Source organism: Leuresthes tenuis, unplaced genomic scaffold (genome assembly GCF_036924035.1).
Source record: "Leuresthes tenuis unplaced genomic scaffold, fLeuTen1.0.hap1 SCAF_5, whole genome shotgun sequence".
NCBI lineage: Eukaryota > Metazoa > Chordata > Actinopteri > Atheriniformes > Atherinopsidae > Leuresthes > Leuresthes tenuis.
In genome coordinates, this window is record NW_027325359.1 from 13,499,572 (window position 1) to 13,523,830 (window position 24,259).

General features: G+C 42.0%; 1 protein-coding gene across 1 annotated transcript; it reads right to left on the reverse strand.

Moving 5' to 3' along the window:
• Positions 1-529: 529 nt before the first annotated feature.
• Positions 530-21,047, reverse strand: tasor2 (transcription activation suppressor family member 2). The gene is made up of 22 exons (XM_072386145.1): positions 20,520-21,047; positions 20,108-20,256; positions 19,657-19,752; positions 19,505-19,577; positions 17,974-18,065; positions 17,749-17,886; positions 17,289-17,422; positions 16,930-16,946; positions 16,256-16,355; positions 16,064-16,158; positions 15,823-15,920; positions 15,430-15,502; positions 15,239-15,310; positions 12,252-14,411; positions 11,131-11,872; positions 10,555-11,026; positions 6,111-9,557; positions 3,953-4,075; positions 3,720-3,873; positions 3,528-3,633; positions 1,922-2,103; positions 530-1,160 (listed from the first exon to the last, which is right to left on the reverse strand). The coding sequence occupies exons 1-22, from the start codon at positions 20,554-20,556 to the stop codon at positions 1,063-1,065; spliced, it is 8,658 nt and encodes a 2,885-aa protein (XP_072242246.1). The 5' UTR covers positions 20,557-21,047; the 3' UTR covers positions 530-1,062.
• Positions 21,048-24,259: the final 3,212 nt, after the last annotated feature.

Genomic DNA, 24,259 nt, shown 5'->3' on the forward strand with positions numbered 1-24,259 from the left:
AAAATAAGGTGAATCTGTAATTAAAAAATAAATTGGGGGGGGCAATCGACAAGTTGAGGACAAAAGAAGTGTTAGGCTTAAAAATCCATCTACAGCAGATGAACAGTATCTGAAAGGTGTGTCCTTAAAAAATTGGAAAAAGCCCATCTGACACAGGAACTGAGATGCATCCGGACCTTCAGGTGATCCTTCTACTGCTGGCCAAAGCCTCAGAAATGGTCTCTGTGGCTGTCAAGAAGCCATTCTCAAGGAAGGGAAACTGGGAGAAAACTTTAAGGGTGTTCACATGACACAAGAACTTGAACCTGTTCTGTATCTTATATACTTCATTTTTATGTTGATAGGTAGTCCAATATATGGCTGTACATATTTTTTTTCCTTCTTCCTTGCAATATATAAAGAAATGAGGGGTGGCTCGAGACATTTACTCAGGTCTGTACTTTTTTTACTTTAACATCTCCATTTTTTCCCCTCCCTTCTCTGCATACACATCTTCATTTACCATCAAATATACTTGGGCACAACCATCAAAGAAACTTCTTTATTTTCAGTCAACGTGTTATCAAAAAGTGAGAGGTTTCTAATTCACTAACACTTAAGCTTGTAAGAGTTAAGAATCAATGTACATTAGTCAACTTTAAATTTGCAACATAACACTAGAAAACTGCCTAAATTAGCTTCGTATCATCCCAAAAGGTACAGTCAGAATCGTCAGGACAGACAATGTAAAAATCACTTTCAAACTTTTTTTTTTACAATATAATTTACGATAAAAAATATCTTACAATACAAAATGTATACAAACAGCACAGCTGCCAGCATGTTGGCGATGATGCCACTATCCATTCACTGAATTATAACTAGTCTGCACATGAACAAAAAAGCTTGTCAAACTACTGATTATTGCTGAACTTAAACAAGGTTAAGTGTGCTGAAGTGTAACAACACGCAATATGTTTTAAATAATCATCACTGGCGGCTGGTTCCCCCTCTCCTCTAGTGACTTTGTGATTGTTCCAATGCTTAAATTAGCAAACGGCAGTTCGTCCTTTTGACTCTGTTTTAGTTGGTCAACATTTCGCCAGGAGACTTTGTCAGGAAGTCGTTCAAAGTCACTGTCAAAATCCCATTTCTCTGAAAGGCACCGTCTGTGGTTGTATCTGTAAAAGTGAGAAAAACACATTCTTGGTACAGTTCACAGTAGATCCTCCGCATGGTTTTTCAAACACAATCCAGTAACGGGGATTGCGTTTACAAAGAAACGATTGGTTCGTGACAACTATTTTAAGATGTGCTTTGAGTGACCGCTGCTGCCTTGTGGACTTGCATGATATCAACTTGTTCTCAATCATGTCACTTCTGCACAAAAAATGATAAGGCCAATATCAAATTTGAGGCTTCAAAATGGTTGTTCCAAGCCACAGTGACATCATGATGGCTATATGTCCATCGTCACAACTCAGGATTGCCCTAATTCTTGATTACAGGTTCGATTAGGTGGTTCCAACATTCCTCAAATATTTTAGTCCATACAATCTCTGAGCAGCACCTTCAGGATTCAATTAGCTTATTCACTCCCAAAGGTGCTATACTTGGTAGAGATGTTACTATGGGAACCATTTCCATACAGAGATCAGGCTGTCGTGTGGCTTTGTGTGGGAAATCCATAAAGATCAACAGTTCCTGAAAAGACTCGTACTGGCCCATAAACAGCTTGAACTGAAACCCATCTTAAAGCCACTTAACCTATTTTTCTGTTGGATAGTTTGAACCTTAGTAAATCTTGACCATGTCGTTAGGTTTAAATACATTTAGTTTATGCCACATGACTTGATCATTTGAGACTTAACCAGATGTTAAAAGAGATATAACATACAAAGTTAGCAAAGATAATATGGATTTCAACACAGTATGGTCTCACCAGTTATAAAAACACTATAGCGAGATGATATATTCTGGATTTGTAGTCGGAGCAAACATGAGAGATAGTCTGGTTGATCTTTTGACATCAGGTCACACTCGTGGTAAGGCAAGACCTCCAGTATTCCAGCATCTTGGCCCCAAAGGAAGAGCCGCTTCTTCTCATTTGCCTCAGCGCTCAACCTGGATTTGGAAGGCACAAAAATGTATGTTCAGAAGGCAACGTTTTAAAAGAAAGAGTACAATCAGTCAATATAAAAACTGCAAGAAATCAGGATTAGGAAAGGTACATTTACAAAGCTTGGTCTTAGGTTTTAGTCTGAAAACCAAACACCACAGAGACTTAAATTTTCTACTTCACTGTTGAGGCAAATCATTATGACTGCCTCTGCCAAATATATAGCTGGTCTTTGCGTGTTAAAATAACTCCAGTCCCCTCAGATATAAACTCAAGGCACACACACACTAGCCTGGACAATTGAAGAGCATCTGACACCATGATGTTGGCAGCAGATCCTTTACATTCAATTTGTTTTGTGCCCATGCTAATCAGACTTGTTCCAGGCCTGTAGCCCTGCAGCTTGTCACCAGCTGTTGGTTTATTCCTCCTCTTCTGGCAATTCCCCCCTCCTTCAGACTGGAGAACCTCACTAGCTCTAACATTCTGAAAATGTACCAAACCAATGAACTGGCAACAGATTTGGTCTACTGTGGCCATTGTTGCTGAGATCCTTTATCCCCCGTGTTAACTAAGGCCATCAAACAGAACAACTGAGACACCCTTATGCAATGGAAGCAGAGGGAGTTCAGTGGGGACTTGCCGATCACTGGCTTTAAGGTTGTTGAGGTAAACAAGGTAAATAAACCCTGTGGCAGCAGGAAACTGGGGTGGATGAGATTCGCCCAGAGTTCCTTATAGACCTGGATGTTGTTGGGTGGTCTTGGTTTACATGTCAGTGCAACATCACGTGGAAGTCAAAAAAAAAAAAAAAAAAAAAAAAAAAAAAAAAAAAGAAGAGACTAAAGGGTCCATCATATTAACAAATAGGAACATGGGGTGATGTATTCCAACCATATATAATTCACAGCAACGCACACAGACCACTGTCAGTAGACCCCTGTCCAGAATCAGGTGAGTGTGCCTTATAAAGTGTTTATTGTTGGTTGCTGTCAGTAAACTAAAAAGCAGCTGACCAGAGATATTCGAGTGGCCTTTGAGCCCTAGCTAACAGGAAGGTCATGCCCTTGGTGTAATTTCCTTCCGGTGAAGCAAGCGCTTCCAGAATCCCAGAAATTCATTCAATTGTCAACTCCTGATCACTCCCCTGACTTTAAACCAGAGGCTACGGTTGTGATGTTGGTGCCAGTCTTCTCCAATTTAGCAGAAGATTCACTACGTGCGGCACTTTTTTCTCTGTCAAACACACACTCACACATCCAATGGGTTGGATGTACGCTCTACGATCTGAGTCATGGCAGCCCAATAATTAAAAATATGCTAATAAACTTGGATGTCAAAACAAATGGTTGTAGAACAAGTGTGATCTGCGAGATATGGAAATGAGGGTATTTGTTTTTGTAGACTTTTCTACAGAACTGACACCCACCTCGCATTTTCCTTCAGACGACGGCTGTCTCTATAGTGCAGCATCCATTTCCACTTCCCCATTCCGCGTAGCTCTTCTAATATTTCAGACAACCTCTTCATGTTGCCTATAAATTCACACACAGTTGAGGCAGTGAGTCAAACCAGGATGACAGTATTCTCAAAACAAGAATTTAGCATTCAGATAACATACAAAGGCTGAGGGGCTCCAATACTGCTCTGTCAACCATTATAAAGCCACCCCGAGTGAAGAGCTCCTGATGGGTGAGATTCACAACATCATCTGGTTCGTCAATGCCAGCAAACTGGACCTCTGGGGACAACTTCAGCTTGAGCAAGTGCGGTACCTGAAAATCAGAGAGCCCCGTCATCAAATCAAGGCAGCCTTGTGTCAAAATTCCATTGTGACATCGGCTGATTCATTACCTCAATAATGTGCTCTGCGATGTCTTCGTTTCTGAGAATGATGAGTAGAGATGAAGAACTGTCCTCGCCGAGGAAGAATTCGGACGGCTGCACAGCAGTGTGGCCTTCTGCTTCTAAATGCGCCTTGATAATGTTACGGAGAAATAAGCCAACCTTTCAAATGCATTTCCCAGTAGCGTGTGTTACAATGCTTTGCCATAAACATATCCAACGTATCACGATTGTAAATATGCACATAGGTTATCGAAATCTGTGCAGCATCACTAATATCAATATCGACAATATTATATGAAACAGAACTTTGCTAATGTTTCTGTAAAGAAAAGCTTCAGTATTGGTAATACATTTTATAAATGTACACAGATTTTTTTTTTTTTTTGTTAAATCTGATTATATAACACTCAAACTTTGTTTACTCTTCAACATGAAAACTTTAAATGTCTGCTAAGGAACAAACACGATGTGTGTGTGTACAACTGATAACAGAAAGCATTCGAATGTATGCGTATCACTTTAAGTAGTTCAGAAATAGCAGTTTACAGTACGTATCATTGATGAAAAAAAGAAAGTATATCCCATGGAAGAGTAGAACCTGCAATCGCTACCAAGTTCCTGAATCAATTTATTTCCACATCAGAAGGTTGCATTTCAATTCAACATCTGATCTAATACAACATAGACAGAAATAACTCAGTCCACATTTGGCTTTGGCTTGTTTGGGCAGGTACGTTTGCACAAATTATGCTTTGCTTTTGCCAAACTCTTGTCAGTCGGCATACCTTCTATATGCAAAATGCTGCTACTCCCTCGCCTCACAGGTTCTACAGGCTCTTCTCGCACGAATCTCGCCTCTCAATGTCAAGACTGCGAGACGAGATTCCTGACACATATTATAAAGGATTTTATCAATTGATATTAATTTTTTTTTTCAGAAACCGATTTGAAAAATGGATTTTTCTTTTTTAGCTTGAAGAGGGTGGAATGCTCTCTCCGGGTCAGGAATGAGATCCTTCCCCAAGTGGAGGAGTTCAAGTATCTCGGGGTCTTGTTCACGAGTGAGGGACGAATGGAGCGTGAGATTGATGGGTGGATCGGTGCGGCGTCTGCAGTGTTGCGGGCTCTGCACCGACCCGTCGTTGTGAAGAAGGAGCTGAGCCAGAAGGCAAAGCTCTCTATTTACTGGTCAATCTACGTTCCCATCCTCACCTATGGTCACGAGTTGTGGGTAGTGACCGAAAGAACGAGATCGCGAATACAAGCGGCCGAAATGGGTTTCCTCCGCAGGGTGTCTGGGCTCTCCCTTAGAGATAGGGTTAGAAGCTCAGTCACCTGGGAGGGGCTCGGAGTAGAACTGCTGCTCCTCCGCATTGAGAGGAGTCAGATGAGGTGGCTCGGGCATCTGGTTAGGATGCCCCCTGGTGTTCCGGGCACGTCCCACTGGGAGGAGACCCTGGGGAAGACCCAGGACACGGGGTTCCCGGCTGGCCTGGGAACGCCTCGGGGTCCCCCCGGAAGAGCTGGAGGAAGTGGCCGGGGACAGGGACGTCTGGGTTTCTCTGTTAAAGCTGCTGCCCCCGCGACCTGACCCTCGGATAAGCGGCAGATGATGGATGGATGGATGGATTTTTCTTTTTAACCTGACTTTTCCCACATATTTGAACAAAAACAACGCTCATATTCACCATCTTTATGCAAGGTGCTGAAAGGCTCCGTAAAGCTCCTGATACGCGTAACCAACACCAAGGGCGACTACAAAAGACTCTCTGTTGCGTCTCCTCAATTTGTAAGCATCTGGGCAAAAGTGATGCACTCGAGCACAAGACCAAAGATGATACTGAACTACCAGCTAAGATCTACAATTTATTCTCATGGAAGAGAACACAACTATCAGAAGTGAGTGGTAATATGAGCTGAAGGAGTCAACAGCTCTTTGAGGCTACCTCCACAGATGAATATTATTTCTATTAATATGTTTGATAAGTTTCCTTTGAAACTATGCTGAAGTATATCCCAACAAGTGTCTATCATTGCTTGGTGTTAAAAGGACGTCTGCTTTTTTGTGAAAGCTGAGAAAGCCAACCTTCTCTATGGGATGTACTTCCTTTTTCGCAGTCTACCACCAAACAAGTTTTAAGTTTTACCTGAAAACACGTCTTACCTTTGTTTCTTTAAAGAAGACATCATCTGATGTCACCAACATGTGGAATCTGTACTTTCTTCGACAGGATTTTTTCACAACTGCATTCAAATTACTTCGGAACGTCTCATCCATTTCTTTCTTCATTTGATCACAGAAGTCAAAATGGTTACTTGGCTCGGTCCTTGGGCAACTCCTATCCTTTCTAGGTCTCTTATGTCGAGATGGGACCTTTCTGACAGAACAGACATCTTGCATCTTTGCCTCATACAACTTGGCACATTCTGCAGTCACACCAGAAATGCCAGCATGTTCCAATGGGTTGGCCACTCCCTGAGAAGGATCTTGAGGATCCAGCGTCTTTTCTCTCTCCGTGACATCCGTCAAGTCTTTCCTGTTGGGCATTTCGACCTTTATTTTTTGTCCAACAAGTGATGTGTCCATGAAATCCAAGGAATCCTCCTGCTCTTCGAGACAGGAGAAGTTGACAGTGACGGGGCTGGTACAAGACAACCTCAAATCGTCATCTTGTCGGCAGATAGGTCCTCTCTTAGTCTTTTTCAAAAGGTTTTTCATTTGCTCGGAGAAAATTAGGCACTCTTGTTCCAGTGATGCCTCAGTGAGGTCCTCTTGTAAGCACCTCTGCGAGAGCCGCTCCAAAAGAGTATGAGACCTCTTCCGACTGTGATTGAAAATTGTGCATGTGAGAGACCCTTGAGGCCTAAGAGTGTCCCTGTCATCGCTTCTGCTATCGTCTTTGTGACTATTGTTCTTAGTTGCCTGCTCAACTGTATCATTCAAACTGCATCTCAAAACATCTCGGTTCCCATCCGTAAGCTCAGGGTAACCTTCTGCAGATTCAAAAGTCTCCACAGATGGAGGCAATGATGATGGGCCGGTGTTGAGTGTTGAAATGTTTGCTTCCTGCTGCTGATGTGGAGGATCTAGGTGGGCAAATCCATCTCCATCAGAGTTAGATTTACTACAAATAGCATTTGGTAACATAGGTGTTTTTAAAGAAAGTTCTTGGGTGCTGTGGTTATGATTTAGCTCATCAGAATTCACTTTAAAAGCTTTTGTCATAGAATGTGGTGCAGCGCATTTGGCTAAAAGGGCATTAATCCTTTTAGTTAGGGAGGTAGTGTCATCTAAAGTAACATCTAGATCTTTAGAAAAGCAATATGCCTGACTATCTTCACTCTTAGAGGGTTTCACAGCCGTGACTGGATGCTGACTATATGGCTGAGATTCGGGATTTAAATTGGGTTGTGATGTTTTATGTTCATCTTGCGAACCTTCAGTAGAGACAAACGCTCTGGAAGAATGACAATTTGGCCCTACAGATGTTTCCCGTTTATCGGCACTTTCAAATTTGTGCGGATGAATCAATGAGTTTGTGTTCTTGAGCTGCAACTTCACATCAAGTACTTTGGCTAATTCAGTTTTATACGCTGACGAAAGAAAATTGTCTGATGATTTCGTACGCATATCTCCTGAGTCAGAGCTTGGTATCATTGTGGGCTTTTCATTGACCATCTTCTGGTTCTCAAAATCAACTGGAGTCTGGCCTGGTGCCAAGTAGGTCGGAGCGGACTTCTTGCAGGGGTTGGGGTTCTGATCAGGACACTTCTTCTTGTCAGCCATTTCAATTTGACTGAGTGTGTCCATGTGGTTGGACTTGTAGAAGTATTCTCCTATGCTTTGCAAAACCCTTAGAGTTCTTAGTTCGAGATCAGGATGTAGACCGGGATGCGGGCAGGGATTAGTGGTAACTGTAGGAGTTTGGAGTTTTTGCTCCAAAGGCAGCTCATCATTAACGGGCGTTGAGTTTTTGTTAGGACATTTCTGAGTCCTGAAAGCAGGAGTGCCACTCCTTGGGCTTGACGATGACATGTGCTGAAATGGTTTTTCATCTATAGTTGGTGTGGGGCACCTGCTGTCATACACATTTCCCAAGACTACTGCCACATGGGTTTCACTGGCATCAAGAAGTGGTATTCTGTGAGAAGACAGTTCTACTTTTTTAGCACTAATTTGAGATGTACAATCCAGCACGCTGGGCAGGATAGCTACAGGGTTGGCAGCTTCACTGATAAATGGTATTGCTTCCTGGCCCTGAAAAGTGTCCTCAACATTGTCTTGTGGTTGTACTGCATGCGTCCCAGAGATGTCTCTTCCAATGAATGGAATCACAACTCCACTCCAACCATTGTCCTGCTCCTCATTCGTCTCGTCTGTTGCGAGATCAGCTTCTTCAGTAAATGACAAGGCTGCCTCACACTTATCTAAAACTTCACACTGAGGTGATTGGGAAAGATGTTGAAACGGTTCTTTTAGCGTTGTTTTTTCAGTAGTTATCTCTACCTCTGTTGACTTGGTTTCTTTACCTTCATCACCGTTCCCATTCAGTTCCGAGAACATGTCTTTGGCCCTTTCAGCACTGTCCTTTGTTTGAGGAGAAGACACACCTGATTCAGACACTTCAACTGAACAGGTGCGCTCATCAGACATGGATAGACTGGGACCATGTGTCTCGTCTACTGGAGAAATACCCTCCAACTTTTCCTCGGCTACAGAATTAAACTTAATCTCTGCTGGAGTGTCAGGGCTGTTTGAAACGTCCACAATGGGACATTCACCTCTCGGTGTGTTAGGATTTGCAGACAAGGTAATGCAGGCATCTTTTGTGCTCGCAGCAAGAGGTAGCTCATCCATTTGTGCTTGGCGACTACACTCTGAAATGCAATCCTCTTTTACCGGGTCATCACACGTCTCGTCTGATGGCTGATCCCTCGAATCACTGTCAACTTCCACAGCAGCAATGCAACTTTGTTTCTCATCTAGTCCATCTCCTCTCAAGCGATCCTCATGTTTCAACTCTGTTCCTTTACATGTTGTAGAACAATCCACATTGCCATTCACATCAGCAGTCTGATGTGATGACAAGGCTGTACATTCCTCCCTTGACAGCAGCTTCTTATTTTCAAAATCGTTTCCAGTACAGATGATATCTGACTCTCTGTTTGCAGAGTCATCAGTGGGAATCACCTCCAGAGAAGGAGCCACAGTCATCTCCGTGCATGGGTTGTTTTTCATTTCACAGCTTTTCTCAACTATGAGTTCCTGTTTGTTGTGCTCTTCTGCGTTAACCACCTCATCTTCTTCCATGTTAAAGTCCGTCTCTTTGTCCGTCGCAGATTTGGATAAATCCATTCCATCGTTCAAAGCCAAAATCTTCTCTGTAGCGTCTGAATTTTCAAGGCCATCTTTCATATCAGTGATCTCTTCGTTGGGTCCTTGTAACATTTCTCCAGTTCCTAATGCAGTTGGAACAGTTTCCTCCTCAACAGGTGCACTTTGCATCGCTTCAGCCTCAGTGTGCTCCAGGCACGCAGCTTTTTGAGGATCAGGCCTCTCATTTTCAGTGCTTCTAACATCGTTCATCTCCGTGATTATTCCTTTTTCGCACTGGAATAGAGAAAAAGTCAACAGAATATAAGGATTACACTCTATATACACGTTCATTCAGTTTTAACTAATAATATTGTCTCTATAATCTAACACATCAAAAACAAATGATGGAAATTCTGCGATGGCTTTTTATGGCCATTTTTTCAACTGGTGAACCAGCAATTAAAAGATAAAAGAGACTGCAGTTATTTACTGCTCATAATTATGCTGATTTCTTACTTGGAACATTCTTTAAACTAAATTATGAGGTCAGACAATTCCTATTGTATGATGGAAGGGTTTTCATGTCAATGTGCAACCAACAGCTCTACTTTCATCTCTGGGATATTATACATGGGAAGATGCTGGTCAGATGTGTGAGATTACCGTTTTTTGATTAAGACAGGAAACTGCTGGAACGTCAAAGACGGAGGACCAAGAATAAAAGTCTCGTCTAACTGTACCATAACTACAACTCCAAATAAATGGAGTCAAAAATAGGCAACTTCAGTGATAAGAATAACAATTAGTCGTGCAACATTTGGTATGGGAGAGCCCTGATCTCTGTGAAATGAGGCCTCTTAGGATGGGATTAGGAGATATAAAATTAAAAAAATGAGATATGAGTATAATGAAAAACTGTAGATGCATCCAGGATAACAAAATTTGCCTTTGCATTGCCCATCTATGCTGGGTGTTATAAAGTCTTTAAGTTGCCAACTGGTCTCAAGACCAGTGTGCCTGAGGCCTAAGCTGGTGGTATGAAAGTCCCATTCAGACACCATAATGTTTGCTTGTCAGAAGACGGATGGAGTGCTTCTTTTAACCTAAACCTTAACGCTGAATACATCTTTACTTAAAAGTCCCTTAACTGATCGTAACCCCCTTACTCTATAACAAGCACACAGAGCAGAAATTCTATAAAATGAAGGTAACCTGGACATAAAGAGAAGAAAAAATAAACAAACGTTCAGTGCAGTTGCTGTTTAATGCAATAGTAACATTAGAACCAAACCTGAGATGTGTTAGCCTCCTGTAGCTCTGCTGGTGATTTGAGAGTGTGTAATTTGTCAAACCATTCTATCTCGTCATTGGACAGAAAGGACACTTTTCTGCTGACTTTTGGCCCTGAAGAGACAGACTCTGCATAGGAATTTCTCAGTGACAAATCCAAAATCTCAGATTCTGGTTCAATTGCAGAAGCATCTTTGGTGCTGAGGTCCAAGGCTTTTGAAACCAAAGGAGCTGAAGTATTTGTTTCACTTGAGAGAGATGCAGATGGGTTGGTCCTGAGCTCAGGCCTTAATGGGTCTGATACCATTCCACTGGTCATTTGCAAGGAATCCCTCTCCACTGACATTGGGCACGTAGAACTCGAGTCAACCTGAAAGAACCTGTCTGTAGACCGGCTGTAAAACAAGCCTATCCACATGTGGAAGATGAGCCGTGCCTCTTCGCAAGTGTCTTGAATGGATAAATCCCACGGCCTATTGAAGATATCAAATGTACAAAAATTAGCTACAGTTTTTTGCAACAAAAACAAGTTTCATGTTGAAACCCTTGGTATAAATAAGCAGCATAATGTACATACCCATGCAATGCTCGGATGACAACTTTGTCCTTTGGGTCACTTGCCAGCCTGCTGTCTAGGTTAAAGTCATAGTTTTCTTTCCATTCTTTCGTGACTTGGACAGATCTCTCCTTCATAACAAAGGTACGAGAGTGTCTGAACTTTCGCTTGTGCCTGTGAAGGTAGTCTGAAGTCCTGTTGTTTTCACCTATGTCTTCCTGAATGACATACGGGTGTAGTGTTTTAACTCCATCGCCATACATTGTCTGGTGATGGTGCAGCAGTCTGGTTGAACCACTTAAAGGTGTTACCTGGAAGGGTGTACCTGACAAACCCAACAGTAGAGAGGAAGACGGGGGCAATGAATAAGCATGTTCTTTAGTTACCAAACCAACCAAATCACTGTCTCCCACCATTGGGCTTGGTGATGGAGACTCAAGAGGCTGTATGAATTTAGCAGTAGGCTGTCTAAGCAGAGCATGAAGAACTGACTCTTGTTCAGCCCTTGTAAGACCTTTTGTGAGGTCACACTTCTTCAAACTTGTCTCAGGTTTTCTCCCAAGTGATGGATTTGGTTGCGGAGGAACCTGGTCATTATTGGAACCGAGTGCCAAGTCAGCAAGTAAGTTCAAAGCATCTGTAGGTGAGCAAGCACTTTTCATTTTTTCCTCAACAGTCTTCCTGACAGAAATATCTCTAGTACAGTCATTGTATTTGAGATTTTCACTGGCAAAACAAGCTGGAGTTTGAAAATGCAACCACCCTGTGAAGACAAAACAGAGGAGAAAAAAAGAAACAGCATGAAGACAAAAAGTAGCACATTTAAAGCACAAGAGATAAACCATTGTATTACTATTAGGCACTTGTCACCAACATGTACAGCATGTCATTGTTTCAAGGTAGAGTCATCAAGTCAACATAGGCAGGCCGGGATGCAGATTGCATTGAAAATGCAGCACAAGCAAGCGAAAGCAAGAAGGAAATCAAGAGCTGGTAAAGACTTAGCGAAGAGCAGACGAAGCATGCCAAGGACAGTCAAAGGAGTGAAAGAGTCGTTTCAAATGTCATGCACCATACTAAAGAGGTCACTGCATTATGGACAAAAAAAAAAACTAATCTCATAGTTTTTAAATATGACTTACATTTTTTCTTAACATTTTCTGCAGAGATGCCTTGATGCTTTTTGAGCGTCTTAATCCTAATCCGCTTTGGGAAAATCGACGGAGGCCTTTGCATGATTTGATGTTGCTCGTCTATAGAAGAATGTTCCTGGGTCTCCGAGTCTTTCCTTTGCTGCATATCTTGGGCCTCAGTCCTCTGAGCCTTATCTGGACTGTTTATAGGGGTCAGTCCTAAAGCATATGCAAAAACAGGGTCAACTGTGAGCTCCTTTGAAACGTTGGTGATACCACAATCAGTGCTCGGGGTAGTTGGATTAAGACATTTCACTGCCCCAATCTCAGAGTCCACTTTTGCTTTCTTGAGGACAGTGTCTTGGGCAGCATTTTCAGTCTTTTCTGCTGTTGCAGAGAGCGCTGGTTTTCTCTTTCGTCTCGAAAGAACTGATTTTAGTCTACTCAGCAGAAATTCACCCTTTGTCGCAGTCTTTACTGGACCAACGGGTTCAGTCTGTTTTTCCTGAGCAGCTTGTGGTGGAGGAGTGTCCGTGTCAACATTTTTTGAAGAAGCAGCATTGGTCTCCGGAGTCAAAGGCATTGAACCACTGCCATCTTCCGATTGTCTCATCGCGGAATTATCATCAATGACACTTTGAACGTGGTTTACCCCATCCATGGATTTCGTGCCCTCCGTTTCGTTCACTGCCATCTCTGAGGCAGTGCTCGTCTTTTGCTCCATTTCGACAGAGACAGCAGCATTTGCAGGGGCATCCAGCAACATTTCTTCACGGCACTGGTCACCTTTTGTAGACAGGAGCTTAAGCTTCAAAGACTGAACACGATGAGCAATATCTGAAGAGCCATGAGGAACCAAGATTCGTCCACATTCGCTGATAACTGGCTTGAGGTCCCAGCGCTCAGTTTTCTTTTTCAGATGAAAAGTCTCAAGCTCCTGTAAAATGGTGTTTTCCAGGGTGTAATGTCCAGGCTCTGTTTTTTTCACTCTGGCGACACCAACTGCAGCAGATGCCCCTTTTCTGTTTTTTGCTGTTAATTTCCCATATTTGCGCTTACGCCGTTGAAATTTCCTCCAATTAGCTTTTAGAGGATTGCTCACATGAGAGCGATCCAGTTCCTTACCGCACTCGTCCATCTGGAAGTTCAAACTGACGACCTCCAAAGGTGCTGTGACCGACTGTAAAGCTTGAGCCTCGACACAAGCTTTAGAAACACTTTTCTGGACTTTGGAAAAGCCTCTGCGCAGCTTCCTTGGTTTTGCTCCTGTGCCATTGGTGACCTCAGACGAATTCAAGATCGGTTTAGTTTTATCGGTTTCATCACAAAGAGAGTTCAATTCTGTTGTCTGCAATCTGGCGTTGGTTGAGAAATCCGAAAACTGAAGGTCACTGCACTTTGTGGTTGACACAGCACTGACATCACTAAGAGTCTCGTCAGTAACACTTCGCTCCGCTGAGGTGATACTGACAATGAGCTCTGCGGAAAGATCCTCTGATGGAGGAGGAGTTAGGACACCGTTTGCCTCTACACCATTCATTTTATCAAGTTCAGAGAGGTCATTGGACTTTTCATTGTCTTTGGTAGGGTCACCACCTTGCAAAAAGTCTGGCACGACATTCTTAGACACCACTATTGGGTCAACACTTGGCATATCAATGTCCACAGGTGTCTCCACATTAACCGGGGACCGTTGGTCCAATAATTGGTCTTCAACTCCCATGCTTATAGGACTGGCTGGTGCCTCTTCAGGTGATGATAGACAGATATAGACATCATCAACAAGGTCCTCTCGTCGCTCCTCATGTCCAGCCACTAAGATTTCGGAAACTCTGGATACTGGTAGCTGAAAGGAGTCTGGTTTGCTCAGGTAAGACTTTATGCTCTGCCATCCCGCGTTAGTCCACTCTGGGACCGAATAGAGATGCTTGTGGGCATCTGCGATGTCATACTGGTCTGGAAAAATGCTGACCTCTCTTGAGGGAATTATTACCAGTCCTGGGTTTATTAATGTGGCATAACTCTGAATATGCTGTGCCAACACCTCACACAGTTCTTCACTTGGGTCCATAGGCGTTTTCTCAACTTCAGTCTCTGCATAGCTTAGTGCAGGTAGAATCTGAAGGATTTCAGAGGACATGGGAGGCTTTTTCCGTGAAATTTTTGGGTCTGTGACAAATCGACAAAGAATATTGGCTTAGTGTCAGTTCTTGTAATGTTGAATAAAAACAATGCAAATCCATCTCAGATTAGCGCTAGCCTTGAAACCTCTCCCAATGAAAGGGCATCTTCCCTGAGCTGGTCAGTCATTCTACAGTCTACAGCCCCTATCCAAAAAGGTTGGGACGCAGAGTCAAATGTCAATAAAAACAGAATAGAATGATTTGAAAATCTCATAACCCGATATATTTAATGATGCTTAGTACATAGAAAACACATCAAATGTTCAATGTGAGACATTTAGCCATTTCATGAAAAACACTAGCTCAATTTGAATTTGATGGCAGCAACACATTTTAACAGCCTGTAAACATCTGCAAAACTGCACCTACAGGGCTATGCTGTCGTAATAGATGCACTATGCAGTTTGGCATCGTCTTACTGAAATATGAAAGGCCTTCTGTGTAGAAGATGTCTGGATTTGATATCACCGACTTTTCTAAGCAGTTGTTGTTCTGGTCCCTTTTCCAGGACCAGTATATAATTGTCACCAAACAGTAAAATGTCTAACTTTCAACATTTGATGTGTTTTCTACATACTACTGCGAATAAAATATTGGTTTATGAGATTCGTAACTCTAGATCCAGGCATTTTGGTTTGCTCCCACTGATAGCATTTGAAAATGAAAAACAACTTGGGGGTTCTGGACTGAATCGTATTTACAGGTTTGTTGGGTGACGCCAAGCAAAATTAGTGCCACTAAGCTTGGCTAACATCAAATCCTCTATGCGATATGAGAAACATCAAATGAAATAATCGAAGACGTTACACTCGCCTCTCCTAACAACTCGAGAGTCAGGAAACACAAAGACGCCTTGCAGGACCTCAGTGGCAGATGAACCATTATCTGAAAGACATATGGGTGATATGAAGCCATCTACTCTAATGATAAAAACAATTAGAAATACAACTGTCAATCATGTGTAACTTGCAAACTGGTATCCTGACAAATATTTCATATCTTACCATGATATGTGAAGAAGTGGGAGGAGTGCAACAGGATAAGAAATCCACCATCATTCAATGGAATGGCGAGAGCCTGTTAAAAACACAAAAACCAATGCCTTTTGATATTAGATTGAGAAAAATTCTACCTCTTACTTCCAAGGCAAACCAACTGCAAAGCCAATTTACCATGATTACTTTACTTATTAGTCAACTGAGAAAGAAAAAGAAAAACCAGTTAAACTGTTTTGAGTTAAATGAGTTCAAAATATCATCAGATGATCATTTGTTGGTTACAGTAATAAAAATTTGATTGACTTTCCGTGCGGTTCACGTCAGTATGAATGGAATACTCACAGTTCCTGGCTCTTAGCCATCTAATGTAATGAATGTCTAACGTCTTTACAAACTCACAAGATTTTTCTCCTTGATCTCACACAGGAGCAGAGCAAATGCGCTGGTTTCTTCCCCTTCAAACTTACAAAGACTGCAGTAAAAGCCATCCAGAAACACTGAAAGACAGGCGAGGGGAAAGTATTTCACACTGATCCCGTCATTTAATCGGGAAAAAAGTATTGACATTTTTCTTGAAAAACGACATTTTCAATACTTTCTTTTAGGACAATTTAAATAAAAAGAAGAGAAAAGCACACACCCTCTTCAGTGTAGCAGTTTTCAAAAACGGATTTTGGCAACAGCTGTCGCAGATCAGACAAGGAAATGACTTTGTCAACTTTCACCACAGATGGCCTTTAAACACACAAAAAAAGGAAAACAATGGGTTATATAATCTAAACCTTACGTAAATCGGGGACGGATGAAACGTGTATTTTCACATTTGACTTACAGTTTTACGGGGACGAAGGCTCCTGCAGTTGACCTCAGCTCAACAGCATAGAGCTGATCGTTCATCTGAAGCTGACCTTTCCACTGCAAGTAATGACAACCTGAAATAAAACAACCAAATACGAGAACAATTCATCATAAAAGCCTAGTTTTGGTGCCTTTAATGTATTCGCAAGCAATTGACTAACAGCTAAATTCTGTTGTTGCTTATTAGCCATCCGTTATAGTCTTATGATTGTTTACACAGATAACAACTTCCAAATTAATGATCCCCCAAAAGGTTGAGCGCCAGATATCACATCTCTGTAACTATGGACGGCCACAGCTAAGATGGTAGAATGGCTGGCCTCTTCGATTAGGGCTTCATCTGACAAAATCCCCATTCTCGCAACTTAAAGACCGCTTCTGCGCAGTGAATTCGGTTACACTTCCTCCCACAGAGAAAGTTAGAAGCAGCAGAGTCCACCACAGCATTGCAGCGCAGAACATACTTGACTCGGTAACTTAATTCTGCTCCCATTCATACCGGGACAAGAACGGTGAGCTGTGGCTCGACTCAAGTGTGCACGCAACACTGCTGATTGCTACACTGTGTAGACATGCTCAATAAACTGGTAATATGAGTATTTAGGAGAAATCCCAATCAGTTTTTGCCATCGATCAGATGATACTTACCAACTTTTTTCACCTCACTGAAAAGAGAGATTGGGACATAATTAATATGGCTTGAATATTCTGAACTTGTATGAAATTATACTGGATGAGGAAAAGAATAAAAGGTGCCCTCCATAATGTTTGGGACAAATGAGAAGTGATTAAAGTGCACATTCCAGCTTTTAATGTAAATCAATTCTCATCCATTTCAGTTCAATACTTTTTTATACATAGTCCAACCCATTTTTAGGGGCACCATAATGTTTGGGTCAAAGCAATGGTGGATGCAATAAAGCAGCGGGGGAACACAAAGGAAAAAAATTATGGAGGGCCCTGCACATGGTTCAAGGAAGGAGTTTGTTAATGTAACACTCCAGTACCTTCTCTCCTCTGGAACATGAGGCGTTTCTTTGGTATCCGTATATGAAAATGACACGATAGCAAATGGACAGACAGCACTGGGAGACAGAGCTGTTCCACTGCTTCCATCATCGAGCAGCTCGTATATGTAATGCTGAAAGACGACAAAACAAAAGTGCACTTAAGCCATGCGCCGTCTGTTGAGTTTTCCGCCTAAACGCACATTAAGGTACTCAATACTGTTACGGGAACAGAGACGTGTCCACACACAGAAAAATTAAATGAGACAAAAAAAAAAAACACCACCACCAGATCCAAGCACTGATTCGTAACTGGCATCACAGGAAAATCTACATCAATGCACGCCTTCTACTTTTCAGTGAGGCCGTTGCAGTGCAACCTTTCAGCCGAGTCACCTTTCGCACTGCAATCACATCAATTAAACTGAGCACATTTAAGAACTGAAATCTGAAATCTTACTTGAGTTCTCTCAAAGGCAAGAAAGGAGCTGGTTTTGGCAGATACTGAAGGCAACTGTTCGGACATATGACAGTCAAAGCCCACAGTGGGTTCAGTGAAATTCTGGGTGTAGTTCTCTACGACGTTTTTAACCTTACCCTGTTGGAAACAAACAAAAAAAAAATGCATGATCTTATTCGTACCAGCAGCGGTAGTTCTCCACGTGGACATTTCATCTTTCAGTACCTTTGTCAGCTTGATGATGACGATGTATCCAGATTTTCCATGATACCAACGATTTAGATCCAAACAGTCAGAGTACACTGATATGTAAACACCTTTTCAGAGAGAAAATGTTCACTTAACATGCATTTTCATACAAAAGTATACACAGACAGGTGCATCTCTGAACTGGTGACCTCATTAAAAAGAAAAAAACTTTTCCATAAAACTGACATGGCTACAGCAGATCAACCACACCCTAAAAGGTGATTATGTCACTCTTGTGAAAGGCACACCTGTGTTCAATAAGGACCTCAGCCAATAAATGTGAACAGGAGTTAAAAAGCCTGCTTTAAAAGACCAAAAATGCCTAAATCTATCTAAACGTTTCTGTGGTCACGCAGACGTAAAGTAAGGTCTGCACACGTGAACCCTGAAGATATGTCAGCCAAAAAAAAAAAAAAGTCTCCAAAAGCTGTCCACTGAACAGCTCACTGGGGCAGCTATTGCTAGGTCCTAGCAACATAGAGAATGTATGTCTACGATGAAATCTGATTAGTTTTAATGTTCTGAAGTATACAGAGGGACGACAAAATAAGAAGCAGAACCGGCCACAAATCTGGTCGTGGAGGGTTAAAAAAAAAAAAAAAAGAGCAGACAAAAACCGGTCAGACTGGCTCAGTGTGTTTATTGAGACCAGCAGTGCAAAGATGGAGTCCAGATACTAAGAATGAACTGGATTGTTCAGGTTTGTTGGGACGGGGGGGGGGGGAGAGACAAACCATCAATTACAGGTACACCACCATCTGTACAGGAATTTCAACAAGAGGAAAACTCAGCAGATGGAAGGTGAAACAGAGATGATTCTGGAGCAACACTGCTACTTTCAATTACACGCGACACCGTGGCGCTCTCGTTTTCATGAGCTACTCCAGCGGCCTTTTATCCTTTGGCTCACTGAAAACACCTCCATTTAAAAAAAAAAAAAAAAGTAATCTAAAAACAAGACTTCGACCGGCATTTCTGGCTGATAACGTCCACACCTATCACTGCCTTGTGTGGGCAGAGGTTACACACCAGCCGTTTAGACAAATCCACTTGGAAGCAATATGGCATAAACAAATATCAGAGCAGACATTACAGCTGAAATCAGAGGCGCATGGTCGCTAAATGAAAAAAAAAAAAAACTGCGTCCTCCTGCACTCACACTTCAGTGAACTGCCTGTATGTTGCAGCTTGCAGTTTCTGTTTCACAATAGGAATTTCTTCCACTTTCAACCGATATAATGAGCTAAAGCTAGCTTTCACTTTCAAAAGGCACTATAGTGCCACTCAAACAACACTGAAGACTCTTTACTTTCCTCTCACTACAGATATTTTGGACCGTCTCTTGGCATGGATAACGCACCCCCCCCCCCCTACCAAATAACCAGTAAGTACATCTAAACTGTATGCATTGTTGCAATTTTATCTAGTTTCTTTTTGACAGTAAAGACTTCAACTACTCGACTCTTGCTGGACGGGAGGAAGCAGGAGGGGGGGGGGTGTTATTTACCCTTGGAGGGATCTCCCAGCGTCGTGCATGTGCTGTTTCCAGTGAGCACACCCGTTTCTCCAAGTGCATTGGCCTACAAATTAATGAAAACATCAGCATCGGCAAAAGACAAAAAAGTGTTTGTATCTGGGGTGTGTTTCTTAAACATATACCTTGTTGCTGTCATCGAACAGCAGAAAGCCATATGATTCCTCGAGCTCATTCTCTGAATATCCTGCCTTTCTCTTCTTTTCTCTGAAAGCATTGTACTGGTCAAAAAGAAAAAGAAAAAGAAAAAAGGCAGAGCAAGAGAAGGTAATCAGTTTGAAAGCTGTGCTACTTTGAAGAGCAGTTCCTGTTTCAGACACACAGCACAATCTTTGCTCAGTTTTTCAGTTCTGTATGCTGTGCAGATAAAAAAAAAAAACTGGACACATCATCACACAGGAAGACCGTGTTTCACGACAACAAACACAAAGTAAAGTTATTAATTCGACGGCAACTGATGTGAGTTAACCCAAACATACACGGCTTTCGTGTTTGAATGTCATACATTGGAAATGTATTAAAGGGTGGGAGCACAAGGAAAAAAGAAGGGGAAAAAAAGAGAGAGACTGGGCTGACCTTTTCTTCCAGTTCGGGATTCTTTACCAAAACGGCAGATTTGTATATGAAAAACTGCTTTGATTCATCATACAAGTACGAACTTTGAAGCGGAGCCAAGATACTGCTATGAAAGACGTCCAAAGAGTCCGACACGGGAATCAAAACACCTAAAACACGGACGAAAAATATAGACATGAGCAAAATATAGAAGACGCTGGAAAATTACAGCAAACAGCAGATTGGATTTCAACCAGGAAAAGTCTCCGTGGTATTTCCCAATACCTGGCACAGCCTGCGAGACGACACCTAACTTACGTGTCGCTTAATCACACAAACATATGGCTTATCTCACAAATAAACAGGCTTAAAAGTATCCTATATTGTTCTTCTTAACGTTGTGGTGAAAGTCACACGAGAGGAAGAAGCTCACCACCTTTACTCGAGGCACCACCATTTCCACTTTCCATTGCTTATGAAATCTGTCCTTCGCCTCGCTCTCGTCGTTGAAAACAGTTGTTTCTGATTTTAAACATTACAAGAGAATTAGGAAGCCCCATGTGTCCAGTCTCCTGCAAAGCTCTCAAAGTCACTTGGGCTGTCGCCGCAGCTTCAACTGACATATTAATGCGACAACCAGGAAGTTACAAAATACCCCACAGTTCAAACACGAAGAGGCGAATATGTCCACTTAAATTCACTTTTATTGCCTCGGAAATTAAACGGCCGTTCAATTAAATCAGGTCTTCGGTCTTACACGGGGCTACACGCGTGGACGGTCGACGTACGTAGAGTGCATTTCGAAAAAGAAACAGAAACCTATCGAGGTTATAGCATCCATCTTGAAAGTCTAAACCAAACTGTGGTGGAGAGGCAGTTGTTGAAGCTATGTCGATGCTAGTTTGCGCCTGCGGCTCACGTCTCGGGTGTGTTCGGACTCGTCGTTCCCGTTGAAAAATAATAATTCAAAAAGAAAAAAGAAAAAAAAAACAGTAAACGGAATGGCGATGTAAAACTCGTGTTTCTGCGCAGTTGTGTCATAGCCTTTTTCTTAACGATTACAGGCAGCGCGGTGTGGATGACTGAGACTGCATACTATTGGGGAAGTTAGAGCCGGGGGCATACTGCGTATGTCCCTGAAATTTAGCTGAAAGCAGCTGCAGAACATGTTTGTCAGGACAAATTATAAGGAAAGCAAATAACATCTCAGACACTGTTCAGCAAATGAGACATGACAAATCAGCACATATAAAAACTAAATCTGAATAGTGCATGGATGTGCTTTAACACATGCTTGTGGACATCGTGTAAAACAAAGGTTTTAATGCAGTTATGTTGTTGCCCATTTGGTTAATCAACAAAGTGACAAAAAAAACCACTTTCAAAATTTTTGTGTGGCCTGATCATTATGATATGTCAAAATATCAACATTACATGTGTACATATTCGAGCATTGGTGAAAAAGGAACACAATGATTCAGCAGAAGAGTTTAAGCAGCAAACATCTGCAGGTGCTAATGATAGGCACAGTCATGGGGAATCAGAAGTGAAACCAAAGCTGAAGTGTTTTAAAGTAGGTACAGGAGCACATGCCTAGTATCCAGTACAGGAAATCAGACATATGAGGAAGCAGTAAAGATTTCTATGCTTGATTAGGCCACTTACAGATCTAGCCCAGAATAAGCTGGAGTCAACAGTGAGAAATGAGAACTTCTCATGTGCCAAACCTGGAAACCCACTGCAGCATCTCCTTAATCGTAACATGCTGGCAAACCATCAGAAAGGACTGAAAGGTAGCCGGTGTTTGCATCTGGCGTGTCAGAATGCTCTTCATCGACTACAGCTCAGCCCTCAACACCTTCATCCCTGACATCTTGGTCAGCAAACTGTATGACCTGGGACTCCCCATCCCCCACTCACCTGCTCCTGGATTAAGGACTTCCTCACAAACTGGCCCCATCAGTAAGACTTGGACCCCATCTATCCTCCACCTGGACACTGAGCACAGGCTCCCTGTGAGGGTGTGTGCTGAGCCCACTACTCTACACTCTCCACACCTAAGACTGCAGCACTTCCCGCATCAGTAACACCATAGTGAAATTTGCTGAGTCATCGAACTCAACATTAGTGAGAAGCTGCTGGTGACCTTCTACTGTTCCACCATTGAGAGCATACTAGCATACTGTATCTCAGTATGGTTCTCCAACTTCACCAAGGCGAACTGAAAGAGACGGCAGAGAGTAGTCGAGACGGTGAAGATCAGCAGCTGCCCCTTCCCCTCACTGAAGGGCATTTACACACAAATCATCAGAGACAGCACCCATCCGCCTTACCACCTGTTCAACCTGTTGCCCTCTGGAAGGTGCTACAGATCCATCACCAGGGCCAACAGGCTTAGAGACTGTTTTTTTCCCGAAGTGCCTTCACTACAGTGAACACACACAAACACACACCACACAATATTGAATAAAGTGCAATAGAACAATAACAATATAATGTGGAATAACTATATTCTATTATGCAACTATCTGGTTGCACATATGTTGTGTGCATGCAAATGTTACTGCCTGTACTTGTCTGTTCCAGTATAATGACAATAAAGACTTTCTATTCTATTCTATCTGGTAAGACCACACAACCTTTAAGGCTTGATTCCACTGCATGTTGCTGGGATTCAGTTGCTTGTATCAACTGTGGTGTCTCTAGATGATGCTTGCGATTCCTGTAGAAGTGCTAAGATTATTCACCTGGGCTTTTTAAAATTTCTTTTAATGAAAGTTGCATTAAACTGCACAGAGCAGATATGTGAAGCAAGAGTTCAGACGTGAGAGCAGCATGGATAATCTGGTCAATTTAGAAAAATAATAGACCTTTGATTGGATATCACATCACTCATCAACTCTGTGGCTCAAGTGTAGAAATTGACTGGTCACGTTAAATCAAAAGATCTTTAACCAAAGACAATAAGAGATTCAACATCGGAAAAACCAGAAACGTCGTAACACCTGAGCTACTCGTGTCAGAGTTTTGGGAGCAGAAGGTGAGTGATGCAGTTATCACAGAGCTACAACTAAATGTGACTTCTATTGTTGAACAAGAAATTACCGTCTGCATCTGGAAGTGTGATGATAAACTGCATGGAGGATGGAAAACCGCATCACAAACAAGACATTACAAAGCCGTGTCCACCTGGATCCTGAGGTTAATTTGAAGTATATTTAGATGTTCATGAATAAGATTTACTGAAATGGAAAAAAAGTGAACCAAAAAAAAGTGTTAGTGACATCATTCTGTCAGTCCCCCCATTTTATACAAACAATCGCTGCAGTATTAAAGCAGCTAATTTATGGAAAGTTTATTACAGCTCAAGGAAAACGCGTAATTGCGTTCAATTTGGCAAAGTTAGCATGATTATACGCAAGGGCAGCTTTCAACAGCATACAGCTGTCAACACAAGGTAAGTATCGTAGAACTACAATGCATTAAAGAACTGTATAATACCCACAGTTTTATAAAAATAAATCCATATTGAATGTGAACAAGACTTTGTCAATGTTTTTGCTTTAGGCTGCTGCAAAAACATGAGCCAGTTTCTGGTTGCTCGGCGCCATTTTAACAGATTTATCATAAAGTTATGGAAACAGGTGTTCTGCAAATTTAGGGACAGCTGGTTTGACCATAGAGATGCGAACACCAGCGGATTCCTCAGCCCCCATCAGATGAATTGTAAGTCTTGGTATGCTTGGTATTTGTCTATCTATTTTTTCTATTTATTTCTGAAATGTTATTAACGTTTTATTGACTGAATTCTCTCCCTCTGATCAGCGTGGTCTTGGACATTTTGAAAACAGCTCCATAACCTATTAGACCTCAAAGATGAGTGTTTTTGTCCAGTTGAGTTTAAGCTTTACATCTATATGTTCACATCTTACACATTTTATATGGTCATTTGTGACTCCAAGGAGACCAAGTGGAGATGGCCTAATCCCAAACTTGAGATATAGAAATGGCACCTCACAAGACAATGGGTAGCTACATCCATCTTTATTGCACAGTCCATGGCCATGGTACCAAAGCCAACCCAATATCCTGTTCAACAGATTCTGTGCCATCAGCACAGCACCTTTAGATGATGTCTACAAAATGTCAGGGCTACTGTGCATTTGTGAAAAA

What these genes read in the sequence shown, in the direction of transcription:
- tasor2 (XM_072386145.1), bottom strand. Translation starts at nt 20,556, where the DNA reads ATGGAAAGTGGAAATGGTGGTGCCTCGAGTAAAGGTG. An exon ending in GCTGGGAGATCCCTCCAAGG is followed by an intron (nt 18,066 to 19,504) that starts GTAAATAACACC and finishes CTCTCTGAAAAG; the next exon opens with GTGTTTACATATCAGTGTAC. An exon ending in TCGCAGAGCACATTATTGAG is followed by an intron (nt 3,874 to 3,952) that starts GTAATGAATCAG and finishes TCTGATTTTCAG; the next exon opens with GTACCGCACTTGCTCAAGCT.